A 17495-nucleotide genomic window follows, 5' to 3' on the forward strand; every position below is an offset into this window, starting at 1 on the left:
TCAGGGATGATGGAAAGGGACAAAATATCAACTTGAGGTAAGGAATCCTCGTTCGGAGACAACCGAGTCGAAGGGTGCTAACGAAAATCTACTCAAGTTTCGCCTTAGCCTTACGCAGAGCTCATACTAAGGGCTCCAACTTTCGAACCCAGATCATAACGCACAGAATTCCCGTTAAATCCTTCCAGATGGAACTAAACTTCACCCGAACAAGCCATGAAGGACTAACGGCACCAACCTGCCGCCGTATCATCCTCAGCCCACAGGCATCATTGCATGCGGATACGGAGGGGCAGGTGACCAGCACACCGCTCTCCCGGCCTTATGTCAGTTTACAAGGCCGCAGCCACTATTTCTCAGTCAAGTAACTCCTCAGATTGCCTCACAAGGGCTGAGTGCACCCCGCTTGCCAACAGAGCTCTGCAGACCGGATGGTCACCCATCCAAGTGCTAGCCCAGCCCGACAGCGCTGAACTTCGCTGATCGGACGGGAACCGACGTTACTACTGCGGCAAGGTCGTTGGCGAATACTTCGAAATACTCTAAAACAATTTCCCTGTTGACGGTCTGGTAACGGCACACGTCACTTAATGTTAGAGAGATCAAAAATAGTAAGTCTACAGTACGGTAAAACTGAATAACATTTAGATGCACTAGTTTCACAAACTGCTACATTTACAACAGTTGTTCAAAATAGCGTTCTCCCAACTTTAATACAGGCTTGATACAGTCACACTGTTTTGTCGAACCTATTCTATTTTCCTCAATGTCATTTGAAAAGTATCACAGACACTGAGAACTCTTGGCACGAGATCCTTTTGAGGCTTGACAGGTGTCTCATACACAAGACTTTTCACGTCAGCCCCCAAGAAGAAGTTAAGTAGGGATGAGATCAGTTGAATGTGCTGGCCACGAATCAGGACCACCTCAGTAGTTATTTAAGGAGAGTTAGGGCATAGAGTGTGTCACAGATGACGTCATCGATGAGTCATTGAGTTTCCTCGATTCCCACCTCTCTGCCCTACTCCTCCTCCTCCTGCCCCTCTCCCCTCCTGACCCCTCTGCCCGTGTATGCTCCAGGGTTGTCCAGAAAGTAAGTTCCGATCTTTAACGAAATGGAAAACACAGCGAAAACCAGAAATGTTTTATTTGCAACAGTTAGGTACAACTTCCACTTACTTCTCTACACAGTCGCCGCTCCAACTTCGAGTTTTGTCGTAGTGTTCTGTCAACTTTCCAATTTCCTCGTCATAGAAAGCAGCCGCCTGTGCTTTCAGCCTGTGATCTGCACTGGTCTGCAGCTCGTTGTCTGTGGAAAAATTTTGTCTTCATAGCCAGCGGTTCTTGTGAGCAGAGATGAGACTCAGGGGGAGCCAATTATGGACTGTATTGTGGGTGATCAACCACTTCTCATCGGAAACGCTGCAGGTGCGTCCTCATTGCCCCTGCAGAGTGCGGCCGAGAACTGGCATGCAGAAGGAACTGCTCGACAGTTGTGTTATGTGGGCTGCATGACACAGGCGAAAGCTTTAACCAGGCCCTAAACTTGTCGGCAGACGCTATTCCATATGCATCTTTACATGCTCACTGTTCACACAAAACTGAAAAGAGTGATGCGACACGATCGATTGGCATACTAGAGACACTGCGCAACACATCTGTGCGTACCTTTACCGGATTTTTTCAGTGGTTTCCATTTCGCGACCCATCGGAACTTACTTTCTGGACAACCCTCGTATGTCACAGAAAGCCATTTAGAAATCCTGTGGATACGCCTAATGTTAAGTATGCTCTGTAAAAGGCAAAGTGAGAAGATTTGAAATTCGGTTGCATAGTTTCTGTCGTGTGTCGTTTGCTGGGTGAGTAATTACATTTCATTCTTCAATGTATATGTCGAACTATAGGGGCGAGATAGACTTGACGTGAATATTCTCAAACTTACATGGTGAATTTATTATTTTGTAGCATATTCCAAGATTTCAGTGCAAGAATCGATGTTGTCGGTACAATATTCGTTGTAGGAAGCAAAAGACTACATCTGGAGAGGGAGAGGCTTTACACTTCTGTAGGCACAATGTGATATCTGTACTACACATGGTTTCAAAATTGATTTGGTGTCATCCTAACTGATGTGAAGTGGGGCGCTCTTGTGTACTGTAAAGCAAGGAACATGTGATATTATTGTGTTACTCCAAGCTGTAAATGAGTTCCTAGCGAACAGCATGTTCTTCTTAATCGTGGGAACTCACTCTGTTCTTCACGACCCTAGATGACGTCATGTTTCGTCTATATAGCTATCACATTTCATCACACCAAGACATATCTACAGCAAAAAATCAACGTGTCTAAGGAACACGTGGAGCTACAGACTTTAGCCCTATTCCAGCTAAGCTACAAGCCTTGGAAAAGCGACTGTGTGTAACCCACAAACCTTTATGCAGTGGCGAGTCGAACAAGAGTCTGCAGCGAAGGCACCCTGCCCGGTGCGTCAGAATGTGGCCTGCGGCGGTGGCTGCACGCGAATCTAGCGTATTTAAGGAGACACAACTCTTTCCCTTCTACTGAGATAGTGCGCTGGTGGGCTCTTCACTACATCCACTGAAGGAAAAGAAATCGGAAAATCAAGAATGAGTTGTGAGACATAAAAGAAAGTTGGTAGGTGTGTTTCTGCATCTGAAAGACGATATACGTTCAGATTTCGCGCCAGTTTCTTGAGAGTGGCGCCAGTTTCATGAGAGTGGTGCCAGTTTCATGAGAGTGGTGCCAGTTTCATGAGAGTGGTGCCAGTTTCATGAGAGTGGCGCTAGTAGTGCCACTATGAGAGTGCAAATGAGGTTTGTTTCAAATACACGCTGTTACGGCCGTGAGCGTTAGTTACCTTTCAGATTGGAGGTAGTGAATTGAAGGCGATAAAGACCCCGTTATCAGCGCTTCAGGGAGTTTTAACAAGGTCGTATTACAGGGCTATGAGAAGCTGGATATTCCTTCTGCGATACTGCAAAAAAAAAAAAAAAAAAAAAAAAAAAAAACTTGGCAGGAATGTAGCCACTGTACATTATTGATGGCATCGATGGTAACGGTCGCAAGAAGACTGGGCTCTGGAGGGCCACTTGGTGTACGGCTGTGAAGCATCAGCAATTTGAGCAGCAGGTGGCACCAAAGTGACATAACGAACTGTTACAAATCGGTTACTTCAGGGACAGCTACGAGTCAGACGCCCTGTAAGGTACATTCCACTGACCCCAAACTACTGCCACTTGTGACTTCAGTGGTGTTAAGCGAGAGTGGATTGGAGGGCAGAGTGGAGGCCTATGTTGATTATAAGGAGGCCAATTAAGGGCGTGTAAAGAACCTGTCTTCGTGCTAGACACACAGGACCTACACATGGTGTTATGGTGTGGGGTACGATTGTCTATGACAGCAGGAGCACTGCCGCGGTTATCCCACACACTCTGGCTGCAAAATAGTACATCAGTCTGGTGCTTCGACATGTGCTGCCATTGATGACCAACATTCGTTGGCGTGTTTTCCAACAGGATAGCGCTCTCCGACATACTTCTGTTGCAGCCCAACATGCTTTATAGTGTCGACATATTGCTTTAATCTGCTTAATCACCAGGTATGTCTCATTAAAGCACTTTTTTGAGTCATCAGCTTTCTGAGTGGTTTGATACGGCCCGCCACGAATTTCTCTTTTGTGCTAATCTCTTAATCTCAGAGTTGCTCATGCAACCTACCTCCTCAGTTATTTCCTGGATGTATTCCAATCTCTGTCTTCCTCTACAGTTTTTGACCTCTACATCTCCCTCTAGTACCATGTAAGTCATTCCCTTATGCGTTAAAAATTCCCCAATCATCCAGTCCCTTCTCCTTGTGTTTTCCATATATTCCTTTACTCTCGGACTCTGCACAGAACCTCCTCATTCCTTCCCTTATCAGTCCACATAATTTTCAACATTCGTCTGTATCGACACGGCACATCGTCAGACGACAACTCCAGGTTCATCCGCAAGCAGTATTAACTGTCCCTCTACTGACCGAGCAACTGAAACAAGCGTGGAAACCCATTCCACATACTAACATCCGGCACATGTACAGGACAACGCCAACACGTTTCCATACTTGCAATGAACATTATGACGGCTACGCCGTTTATTAATGTAGCAGTGTTTCACATTTGTAATGGCTCATCTCACGATTACGTTAAGTTGTGTTACTTAGACAAATGTATTCCCGAAATTTTATTACTCTATGTTAATTATTTTTTGATGCTGTGATTTTTTCCGTCAGTGTATTACGTTCACTAGATGGCGTTGAGCTGTGCAGGAGATAGCAGTTAAGTTTTTCGTTCTGAAATATGCTGTACAAGTTGAGTATTTTGTTCCGTTTTTAATGGTTATGATTCGATTTGTAAATAAGTGTAAGCATGTTTCATTCTAAAATGTTGTTACTACGCATATGGTATCAATACGTTCGCGTGTTTTATGGCTCTGGGATGGTTGGTTATGTTAACTACCTAAGAATAGTTACCGTTCATTCCACACCGAAATTTTTGTAGTGAATTTTACAAGCATAGTACTTCAATTTGTTTTTCAGAGCCACAGCATAAGTGTACACCACCAGGAGGATGAATGTGCATCTGTTGATTTATTTCAGTTTGGAAGCAGAATGTGTTTGTGTGTTACTGTTTATTTCCAGTTTAAGTGAAATTTGACTCTTAGTCGTTTGGGTTAAAGTACAAGTGTGTTTCCTGTATTTTTCATGTTTCCAGTCGTTTTAACTTGGGTCACGCAGACTGTGATGGCAGTGCTGTTACAACTACATAGCAGGACTGGGAATCAGAGCTTCCATACTATATTTCCCGTTATGTCATCGATCTGGTAGTATGAATGTGCTGTCTTCCGAACCTTCCGGAGGCGGCAGAGGTACGTGATGAATCGGCTGTTAGCGGGCTACCGCTGACGGGGTGGTGGCGAGCTTCTCGACTGGTCTGGCTATCATGGATTTCGCATCTGTGCAACGGGAGATCTCCCTGATCAGGTATTTGTTCAAATAAATACGCAGTTGTTCTTCTTACACAGTATACATTCTGGACTTTAACTTAGGGGAATGAGGTGGCGGATGGGATAGGAACAATGGGGACCCTTCCCTCCTCCAGTTTGATCTTAAATAAAGACAGAATTGTTCCCAGTACACAGTATACAGTTTATACTTTAACTTATGATGCAGTATGACATGACGTGCTTATCAAACAAAAACAGCTGTTTAGACAAGGTTAACTTAGGATGGAATTACATAGTGAACCGACTGCTATAAATAGCCCTACAAGGCGTTACAGACAGGTCACTCCCCTCTGTTCTCGCACCTCGGATCCTGACGTCAAAGTAAAGCTATTGTTTCTGGTGTCAGTATGCCCTTGCCGCCATTTTCGACCTCCATAGTGTCTTCCAGGTCAGCCAACCTGGATTCTGACGTTCATAGAGCCCGTCCCAGTATTGTCTTGGATTCTGACGTCGTAGAACCTGTGCCGGGGGGGCCTTGGTAAATGCGGGACCTGCGACGAACCTGTGGCGTCACACTAGTCGGCTTTTCTGCCGCACTTCCCGAACATTCGGCTCCATGCAGGGCCCAAGGCCCTGCATTAATATGTAATTGAAAAGGCGCCTACTAAATCTCTTAACTCTGTCGTGTACTATCGACAATTTGGATGCATTTGAACGTCAAGAGTTATTAAACCTGGTTGAGATGACTATTGGCACTTGTAAGATCTGCAGTCTCTTCTGCTGTGATGTACGCGCCGTAGCCTGTCTTTATCGGGGTCTCGGTCCGTGCCAGTATTCCGGATCCGCCAGCATGAAAATGTGATATTTTAAATCTTTGAAGTTCTCGCCAATCTATACTAGGGCATTAGCCCTGCTTACACAGGAGTGTGGGAAACACCGCCAAAATTTGAATTTCTCACCATTTTACACACCTCTGTCAGAGTGGAGAGGAGTAGTGGGTTCAAATGGTTCAAATGGCTCTGAGCACTATGGGAGTTAACAACTGAGGTCATCAGTCCCCTAGAACTTAGAACTACTTAAACCTAACTAACCTAAGGACATCACACACATCCATGCCCGAGGCAGGATTCGAACCTGCGACCGTAGCGGTCACGCGATTCCAGACTGAAGCGCCTATAACCGCACGGCCACACCGGCCGGCTGGAGTAGTGGGGAAATGCCATGAAGTTATCAGTGTCGTCATTGGTGTCGTCCTCGGCGTCGTCGTCGCTGTCGCCTTGGTGTCGCCATTGGTTTGTCACTGCTGTCGTCACTAGTGTCATCAGTGTCGTTAATAGTGACGTCATCGGTGTCGTCACTGGTAACGCTCTCTGTGCCTGAACTGTCCTTACACCCTTCTCCACCTAGCTATTTTTCAGGAAATGTCTGATCCAGGTGTCACGACCCCTCAATCAATAGTGAGGCGGAGCTCTTCATGTTCGAATCGCATCCGTTGACGAATAACAGATGGGTAGCACATCTCTATCATAAACGCTGTGTACGCCGGTGCATTTATGTGAGGAGGAAAAAGAAACTGGCGTAGTACGTAATCATTCACTATGGCTGCCCACATACTGAGCGAAGTGGCGTAGGGGCTAGAGCGCTGGACTCAAACCTGCGTGCGGCCATTCTGATTTAGGCTTCCCGTGGTTTACCCAGCCAACGGCCTCGCCGCAGTGGTAACACCGGTTCCCGCCAAATCACCGAAGTTAAGCGCTGTCAGGTTGGGCTAGCACTTGGATGGGTCTGCCGAGCGCTGTTTGCAAGCGGGGTGCTCTCAGCAAACTGAGGAGCTACTTGACTGAGAAGTAGCGGCTCCGGTCTCGGAAACTGACATGCGGCCGGGAGAGCGGTGTGCTGACCACATGCCCCTCCATATCCGCATCCAGTGACGCCTGTGGGCTGAGGACGACACGGCTGCCAGTCAGTACCTCACGGCCTTCATGGCCTGTGCGGGAGGACTGGTTTACCTAAAACGCTCCTTGAAGATGCCGAAACGGTTCCTTTGGCAGCGCACGGCCGATTTCTTAGCCATCCTAGAAATAATCCGTGCTTGTGCTCCGTCTCTAATAACCTTGATGTCTACGTATTTATTTTCCAACATAGTCACCATGGGAACGAGAAGGTTTCTTCCAATGAGACACTGTTACTGTAGAATGTTAGACTTTGTTGACGGAGCCAAAACTTCACCTCTGCTTGCAGAGCTTCATCAGTATCAAAGTGAAGTCCTCGAAGATTTTCTTTAACTTTTGGAAACAGATTAAAATAGTATGGGGCCATGTCGGGACTGTTTGCAGATATCTCAACGCTTGTGTGTCGTCTGGCGTTGTCATGCTGAAGGACAAACTCTTCGAATTCGAAAGTCGATTACAGTACGCTGTTTCTCATGTACCGACATGTTTACGTTACACACATCCATGTTACACGCTACAGTTCTGAGCCCACTAACAGCAGAAGGCTGCAAATGTGTAGACGTGAAGAATAAAGATGTGCTACACTAATAAAATTTGTGTTATTTGCAAAGCTATAAGAGTTTTCACCACGCTCTCGCACTTCAACTTATACCAGTTAACACGGACTGCAGTCTAATATAGTACTGACATTCTACACATGGATTGCTCTGTCAGTATACAGTACGGTATGTACATTGGATTAGATGAGTTATTATCTCAACCTCTACACCTAAGTGCTTGTCGTGATTACCTGCCCCCAAAGTCTTAGCAACAGACTGGCACATGCATTCCACTAACAGAGCAATCTGAACAAATCCCGCTTATAATTTTCGACTCAGTCGTTTCAGGGCCATGGTTCCTTACCTCAACTTACCCTTCCCCATAATCCCTGAAAGTTTGTATCATCATCACGAAATCACCCTGTCTACTGAAGAGTCTCATTACCTATTGGAAATATACGTACATGAATTAGACAGTGGCACTGGTGACAAATGTCCCTCTCCGTAGCTGAGTGATCTGCGAGTATTATAGCTATGCAGAGGACATAGGCTGCATTCCCAGCAACAACGGGAATTTTTCATTTCTGGGACGAATAGAACTGGGAACACTCAGCCTCGTGATGCAGCGTGAGTAGTTACTTGAGCGAGAAGACCGGCTGCAAGGTCTGAGTCGATGGACGGCCGGGAGAGAGGTGTGCTGACTCCGCGCCCTTCAATACCGCTGTAGAATGACGCCATTGGCAGAGGGAGCCCTGTCGATAATAAATGACCCGTCAAGGTCAGAACTCTTTGATGCAGAATTGTCTGCGATCTTGCGGGCACTGGAGCACATGAGACATTCTTCCTCTTCTAAATTTCTTGTCTGTTCCGATTCACTCAGTGCCATTCACTCATTGCAACGTTTGCATCCGGCAGACAAAATTGTCCAGACCATCCAGGATGCCCTCCTCCGACTACAGCGACTGGGGAAGGTTGTAGCTTCCTGCTGGGTTCCGGGGCATGTCGGCATTGCTGGGAATGAAAGGGCAGATCTCGCAGCCAAGGAGGCGTGTCTCGATCCACAAGTATCTCAGTGTGCTATCCCCTTGCACGCACTCACCTCGCTGTTGAGCTCACGGGTCATGCGTCGGTGGGAGGATGAGTGGCTGGAAGTGACTGACAATAAGCTCCGTATAGTCAAGCCCACAACGCGTGTGTGGTGTACTTCCTTTCAGCCCCATCAATGGGACGAGGTTCTCCTCACTCGGCTTCGAATAGGCCACAGCCCTATGACGCATGGCTTCCTTCTCCGGCGAGAGGACCCTCCAATGTGTGGTGCTTGTGGCGTCCAGGTCACTGTGCGCCACGTTTTATTGGATTGCGTTTTATTTTCTGACCAGCGGGTCGCGGCTGACTTGCCAACGGACCTGCCATCTCTTTTAGGCAACACTCGGACGAATGTGGTTAAAGTTTTAAAGTTCTGTGCCCTGTCAAATGTTTTTACAAAGATTTTAGGGAGAGGATTTTAATTTGCTCACTGTGTGACAAGCTCGCCCATATTTTATGTAAGTGGCCTGCCAATAACAATTTCCTGTGACATTTTAGGTTTTACTTTCTTATGTAGCATTTTCCTTCTTTTCCTGCTTTCTTTGAGTGTGTGCTTTAGTTTTCTTAGGTCTGTCCACATTCGTTCCTTTTAATGTGTGTCAGGGCGCTGATGATCTCGATGTTGAGCGCCCATAAGCCCCAACACACCACCACACCAGGGTCAGGACGCGAGCTGGTATGAATGAAAGACCTTTGTAACTGAAGCACAATGTTTTTCATTTCCCTCCACCTTCCTAAGTTCGCAGTCACTCAACGTCTCAGTTATATAATGGCGAATCTGTTTTAAAGAGATACATAAATGTTGCATTTCAGCTGCAAAAAGTAAGTTCCGCTGCAGCTACAGTCTGCGAGTGGTAGAGAAGAACTGTATAAGTACTGTATTACGATGGTCATTCTTATGGGCAATTAACCGTGTTAATTCAGTTCAAGGCTTCATGCGTTAAGAATGGTTTTCAGAGCAGCAGCAATAAAGCAGAAATTTATATACGACAGATGAATACTCTTGTTGATTTTGCGCTCATTCTTCTCCTTCTGCATCTACGTACATACATATTCCGCAAGCCAGCGTATGATGCATGGCGGTGGGCACCTTGTGCTACTACTGGTAATTTCCTTTCCTGTTCCACTCGCAGAAACGTGAGATTGCGCCTCTAACCGCGTGTCCACTGAGCGCGGCTACTGCCCTGACGTGAAGACGCTGGCACAAGAGAATCATTCATGGCAGGCTGCAAGAGATGACTGGTGACTCAAGGAGACAGACTACAGAAGCTGTGTTCTCAGGTCATTTGCACATATGGGCTATGTTCTTGTGGAACACATACCAACAAAAAAAAACAGAATTTCATTTATAGTGCCACGATATGTGTGCATGAAATGTGGAATAAGCTGCTGGCCTGCCGTAATCATGGTGTGACAGGTCGCTGACACAGCTCATCGTGACCACTCAAGCGTTACAGTAGTGAATGTCACTAATTAAAGTAATGGAGACCCTCAAATCAAATATTTACACGTGTAAATTGATCTACAGAATACATGACGTGTGCAGAAAGTCAGCAAACATGCATCAGCAATACACAAATTCAGTCTTCACGGCAAGTGTCAGTGGTATATCCGCTTCACACACGCACACGCACGTATGCACACACACACACACACACACAAACACACACACACACAGATATCTATCAAATTCCATGCCTGAACACGACTGTAGACTGACAAATGACCCCTTGTAATTTCCTAGTGTACATGGTTACAAAACACATGTGGCTGGAAAATAATATCCTAAGGACGTAGGTCACATTCCAGTTTTACGTCTTGTAAGACGTGTATATTTCTATTGTCTATTGTCAAACCACAATTTATGAAAGATGTTTATATTTTGTTAATAGGATTAAGTAGGAATAATTAATATTTGTCATGTTGGAAATAATTGTGGTAGCAGGGAATGTCTGCACCAAAGTATTGTTGGCAAGAGAGACCACAAATACATATAATCTTAAAAAAGGGCGGGAGAGACCGTGTATGGATACATTTTCAGAAAAGAGAGGGAAGGACCGCGCATTGATACATTTTGTAATGGCAGCAGGGATTGTCTGCACCAGAAAGCATTGTTGGCAGGAGAGACCGCACTTTAGCGTTCGTAGGAAGACAGTAGTAAGCGAGATGTGAAGCGAGTCGGTAGCAGGTCTGAAGCGAGAGATTGAGAGGAGCGGTGTGCCTACCAGCCACCAGCTATGATTTACAAGAGATTATAAACGGATGTACAGAGACATCAGCTAACTATTATCATAAGAGGAACTAATATTATTGAAGTATTGTGTTTGCGAAACTCAAGACTACTGAAGGTATGTTTGTGCAATGCTAGTTGTAAGATTATTGTAAAACGTAAGTCCCATTTGAACGTTTGTAAAAACATTTCATTACCAACAGTAAATATTTGAAGCGTTTTCAAAATATAATTAATTTTTGCCGGCAATGTTGCATTACTGATTATAATCCATCCCAAAAACCATCAACATAAAACGTTGCAAAAATTTTATTGTTGTCAAGAAAAAGTGTAACTATGAATTACGTAATTTCAGTCAAATTAATTAAAGAATAACGTCAGCTTTGCTATTAAAGAATAACGTCAGCTTTGGTAATAAGCCGGCCGGTGTGGCCGTGCTGTTAAAGGCGCTTCAGTCTGGAACCGCGTGACCGCTACGGTCGCAGGTTCGAATCCTGCCTCGGGCATGGATGTGTGTGATGTCCTTAGGTTAGTTAGGTTTAATTAGTTCTAAGTTCTAGGCGACTGATGACCTCAGAAGTTGAGTCTCATAGTGCTAAGAGCCATTTGAACCTTTGGTAATAAATACAGCCACTTATTATGACAGCGCACCAACAGTTAATAGAGTATAGTGAACCAGAGTAAGTACATTCATGTCGCAGTTCTATGTAGCAGTCAGATCGCGATCCAGTAACAGTAAAAAAGGTAAGGAACAGTTTTGGGTTATTGCAGATAACGACTGAGGGCCACGACGATGACACATTCTATGTTTCGTCGAAATAATCAGAAAATAACTTTTAATAAGCAGTATTTAAATTCGTATGCGAAGATTGAGAAAGATAATTAATTTCAAAGGGAATATTTCATTTGTTATTATTAGAAATCCAAAGGGGAGGTTACATAGGTTATTGTAAATTGGAAGGTTGCGTAGCAAAAGAGATATAGAGGAGACGGTTATTGCGTAATAACAAAAGAGGTATAGAGGAGACGGGAAGGTTTCAATTTAAGTGAAACAAACCTAACCAAGCACCATTTTAGGGAGTACAAGCTAACAAGATACTCAAAATGTCCATCTCAAGGGTCACCATATTTTTTCACGACTGAAACGTCCATCAGCAAGCCACACACAATGTATATATCAAGTGCAATGTAACGTCGTGTGGCTAGGGCCTCACGTCGGGTAGGCCGGTCGCCTGGTGGAAGTCTTTTGAGTTGGCGCCGATTCGGCGTCTTGCGTGTCGAAGGGGATGACATGATGAAGATTAGGACAACACAACACCCAGTCCCTGAACGGAGAAAATCTCCGACCCAGCCGGGAATCGAACCCGGGTCCCTTGGCATGACAGTCCGTTGCGCTGACCACCTTTCTATTGTTCTCATTTTTTCGATGTTGTTCGTTGCATTTGTTCGGTGCGGATGTCCCATGACACCCGTTCAAGTTCAGTGATGAGCCGTTGACTCAGTTTTTTATTAAAGAGGGCAGCTAGCTCTGTGACCGAACACGCTGATCTACTGTGCCGGCGAGTGTTGCAATGCCACCTACACACCAAAAATATTTGTCAACATACGTAAAGGTGTTGGCATTTGGATATGAGGCTATGTTATTAGTGGTAGAAACCATAAACGGTGACCCTCTTACAATTACAAGTAGTTCAATAGTGCATTACCTCACCAAGCACCAATTTGAGGGGGAAGAAGAGAATGCTTCATGTTCTACAACATAAAAATGTAACTGATGATATTGACAGGCTAGTATTGCTTTTTATTCCAATTTGAACTACATCTACTTGGGTTTATGTACAGAGGCTGCGCTATTTATCTATCGCCGCTGTGGTGCTAAGTTTCTATAAAACATGTACTGACTGTATTTCCATAATCAACCACTAAATATGCCAAACTCTAACCGTAATGCGCCACAGTATGAGATATGAAACACACAAAATAGCCAAAGGCGAACGAACTGACCAAGCTCCATTTTACGCATTTAGATGAGAAATGTAACGAAATGCCACATACTTCACCATGTTACTGCGGAGCTTTAACAAATTGTCCCCATACTTCGACTTGTCATGGCAGAATAGTAATAAATTATGGCTACTGATGACTTCTTTCACCTGTCGCAACCTGAGACGTCTTCAAAACAGTTGAGAAGTGATATAATGGTTATTAATGTTTGCAATAAATCTTTTTACAGACGTGGTTTCTGAATTTGAAGAACAAGGTATTTACTTGTTGTGAACTGTATGATAATTCCATGACAATGGACATGATTCTACACTATGAAATGAATACTACCCTGGTTATCCACTTTTGCAGAAATATTTCGCTCCCAATGGGACTTAAGATTTTGCATGTGGCTCAACTTCAAGTGTCTGTCAGCTGCCTCTCTCGACTTTTCACAGATGAGCACACGTGGAGTGCGAAGCAACAGGTATGTTGCTCTTCCGAACGGTTAAACCGTGTGGGGTAGCCGCTTGGTTCGGGCTACCCCCGTGGGAGGTTGGAGTCCTCCTTCGGGAATTTGTGTGTGTTGTCCTTAGCGTAAGCCAGTTTAAGATTACGAAGTGTGTAAGCCTAGGGACCGATGACCTTACCAGTTTGGCCTCATAGGAACTTACCACCACAAAACGGTTAAGGAAGCACGGTGGTTTGCTGCGTCACAGCGCTGCACAGGGTATAGTTGTCAGTAAAGGCAGCCCATCAATACCTGTGAAAACCGGAACTTGGAAGCCAAAAAGCAGGTGAGACCACCTGGCCATACAAGCGACTGCGTCATAAGGCGAGACACCGTCGATCACCTTCGTCAGTTTTCGCCAAACAACATGAGGTTCATTCGTCCTCCTCTTGTACAGTGCCGAATGAAATTAAAAAATAGATCGCCTACTATGTGCCATGGTGAGTGATATACTGTCAGAATTTAAAAACAGAGTAATTTTATTCTCAAATTCATTGGCAGTATTTTACAGTAGGAGCACATGATAGCAGTGCCACTAAGAATGGCCTTTGACAATAGGCAGGTATAAAATGGTGCTCAGTCCACGGAGAGCTGCCGGAAGGAACCCTCCACGCCGAACAGGTCGGTGTGCGTCTTTGGTTTTCCGGGCCTCTTCGACTCGTCCACACCGTACTTCTCGTCCTCCTTGAAGAACGCCGCATTCCTCTCAATGCGCTCTTTCCACGCATCTGCGAACAGAGTGACAACGTAAACCAGATCTCTTGTGAACAATAGAGGTTAAGGGAATCAGGAATGTCTGGTGTGACAAATCTTTGCATACAAAAGGCAATATCCTGACTGACTGACCCACCATCGCCAAGCAAAGACCGCTAAGGATACAAACTTAAAATTCGAAGAATGTGGATGTTATACTGTAGGCGTCGTTTAAAATAATTTTTCGAAAAAAAGGGTTTCTATTTTTTTATTTGAAATGCCGATATAAAGGCAGTTTTGAAGGTAGACCTATGAGAACTAGTTTTTGATTCCTCAGTCAGAAAATAAAAGATACCTGTTTCAGTATTTTTGGAAATTCAACCGCTAATGGAGTAAAATAGTGGATGAAAGTTTTTTTTGAAACTAAATAACTTGTAAAGAACTGCTAAAGGATTTTTAAGGCTACATCAGGTATTTTAACTTCTCGGTTAGAAATTTAAAATAAGTACGTGTTTCACTGTATCTTCAAATTCAACCCCTAAGAGAGTGCAAAAGGGAATGAAAATTTTTAAGAAAATATTTTGTTACGTCCAAAAAATGTTATAGCTGCATTTTATGAGTATCGCTATTTCGCTTTTCGGTTAAATATAAACTTGCTGTGGAAGTATCTCCACATGAACGCAAAAGGCATGATTAAAAAAAAACTCCAGATACCAGAATCGCTTTTTGGTCAAAAGTACATTCGGAAAAGCCCACACTTCTATGGCCTTCATTGGCGCGAAAAGCTTAGACGCTTTTGCAGTTTGTGAGCAACATAAAAATTTGATTAAATAAAAATAGAAACAAAAATATCTCTGCAGGTCGTTTAGTCTACTGGAGTGAAGCAGGGGGCACTAAGCTAGTCTTCAGATATTTTGCAACCTACTGTTCGTACAGTATTCTGTAGTGGTAGTGTTGTGTGGCATGCTGTGGATTGCTGGTTTCTTATCTATCATTTCTGAGAAGTTCTTGAAATATTTTATGTTTGTAATGTTTATATATCTGCAAGATTCAATGATTGTATAAGTACTAGCATGCTGGAATGTTCGATGTTTGTTTAAAGCAGCTGCACTTCCCGTCCAGGATGTAATTTCTGTCCTGGCGGTACGTTGGTCTCAGTAATAAACTTGCTTCCAGTGTCATACTTCATTCACGACCCTGCCTTCGGATTTGGATTTGACTGAAGCTTCACGCTGTGGTTTCTGCACTCATATTATTGGAACACTTGAGCGTAATTAAATCCTTTTCTCTTTTTCCGAACTTACACACTACTTAAACTAACTTATGCTAAGAACAACACACGCACCCATGTCCGAGGGAGGACTCGAACCTCCGGCGGGAGGGGCCGCGCAGTCTGTGACGTGAAGCCTCAAGCCGCGCGGCCACTCCGCGCAGCCCAGGTCTATTCCTTTTCTTAATATATGTGTATAAAGGTGCAATTTACCCACCTTAATATATATATGTAGTCTTATACAGTTCTTTTCACCTAGAAATCTAAGGTAGATCGGATTGTAACGAACGTAAACTGTTGAAAAGTGTCCAGACACCTGTTAGTAGACATTGATGCGGACTGTGTCCACCCGAAGCCTTTACGACGGACTGAACGCTGCTGGTGCAATTTTGAGTGACATGTCTGAATGTATATGAAGGAATGGCGCTGACGTTCTTCCTCAAGACCGTAAACCAAAAGAGCTACTGGTATTGGACACTGTGGACTGGAGCGCAACCTCATCCGAAAAGGGTTCAAAAGGGGTGAGGTCGGGGCTCAGGGCACGCCATTCCATTTCAGGAATGTTTTTCTCCACATATACTGGTTTATGACAGGACGCATCTCACACTGATACAGTCATCGTCTCTGCACTGTTCTTCAAGTTTACACAATACCCAATACAGAAAACATGTACCTATCCTTCTACATTTAGTATTTTGTTAAGTCAATAAGGGTACATGCTGCAACCACGGGAGACATCCCTATACTGTGGCAGCAACTCCTCTTTCTGTAGTGTATTATATTCTGTATAATGCTATAACTTCTAGTGACATTTACGTACATTGTGATAATAACTGAAGCTCCAGTTCCAAACCGCTGTAAAAATGGAGCTCTGTTCGGACTGACAACAAATCTGAACGGAATGTTATCGAAGAAAGGTGAAACGTAATGGGATGGACGACTATGGTGTGAGTAGCGCATTAAAGCAACACATTAAACCAACAATACTGTGTCATGTGCATAACCACTTATGTTTGGCATTCACAGTTGTGGCACTATTAGTTAACTAGGTCATACAAAACGGCAAGGCTGTACCACATCGGATGGGAAAAATTGGTTTTTCATTGTTCTGAGATAAAAAAAAAACACATAAAAACTGACGTGAAAGTAGTGCAAGACATGTTCAATGTGCTGTCCAACGTTTTCTGCCACAAGTTGAAATCAAGAAACAGGATTTCCACAACAGATCTAAGTGTCTCCGGGGTCATGTTCACAATACGTTGCCCAATGCGCGCCTTCAGTTCAGCTGCGTTTGTAATCGGAGCACTAAACACAGCGTATTTCGGATAACGCCACAGTCAGAAGTCACACGGATTAAGATCAGGTGACCTGAACTGACAGCCTGTGGGGAAATCGCGGCCGTTGATTCTAGCACTTTCAAAATGCCCCTGCAGCAGCTGGTTCACTGGCTGTGTAATATGGGGAGGAGTGCCATATTGCATAAAAATGATCCTACCCACACACATGCTACTGAAATGACGTTGGTGCGCAAAAGACTCTCATAGCATTTACCAGTGACGGTAACAGGGTTCACAGGACACATCTCCTGGAAAAATAAGGTCCTGCAATAAAAGATGCCGTTGACCCGCACCACGGAGGTATGTTCGTAGAATGAAGAGATACCACTTGATGTGCGAGCGGATTTTCCGTTCCTCATATTCTGCCATATTCTGTGTATTGGTGTGTCCTAGGAGATATAAATGGCCTTCGTCTATTCAAATAATGTTTCATGGCTAGATGTTGTCCGTTTCCGTGTGAACAAAAAATTCTGGAGAAAACGTTCATCTTACTGGAACGTCAGCAAGAATCAACTCCTGAACGGGTAATGTTGTATGGATAGCATTACAGGGTGTTTCTTAGAATTTTATGCACTGTGCCCACAGGAATGTCTAGAGTTTGGGCAATTTCCCGTGCAATGAATAATTTCTGTATACCACCGCTCGAGCCCTCCTGTAATGCTGTCGCCACATCTACTGATATCGGACCAACTGTCTTCCTTCTTCCACCACTTTGTACTTCAAAATAAACCTCCTTTTCGAAATAGTTAATAATTTTCTCCAGATCCTTGGCAGACAGAGGACCAACGCCTTTTTACAAACCCTCGAGTCTCCGGAACTTCTGAAGAGCTACAGGCGCGCGGTCGCCGTTCTTGTTACAGAGCTCTAGCATGAGCGCGCGATCCTGAGGCA

General features: G+C 44.4%; 1 protein-coding gene across 1 annotated transcript in view; it reads right to left on the reverse strand.

The window, feature by feature from the left end:
- Positions 1–13808: 13808 nt before the first annotated feature.
- Positions 13809–17495, reverse strand: part of LOC126101009 (retinol-binding protein pinta-like) — an 84621-nt gene continuing 80934 nt past the window's right edge. The window contains exon 7 of the mRNA XM_049911675.1: positions 13809–14032. Coding sequence (XP_049767632.1) covers positions 13881–14032 — 152 coding nt within the window. The 3' untranslated portion in view covers positions 13809–13880. The remainder of the gene's footprint in view (positions 14033–17495) is intronic.

The sequence above is a fragment of the Schistocerca cancellata genome, chromosome 9 (genome assembly GCF_023864275.1).
Source record: "Schistocerca cancellata isolate TAMUIC-IGC-003103 chromosome 9, iqSchCanc2.1, whole genome shotgun sequence".
Classification (NCBI taxonomy): Eukaryota; Metazoa; Arthropoda; class Insecta; order Orthoptera; family Acrididae; genus Schistocerca; species Schistocerca cancellata.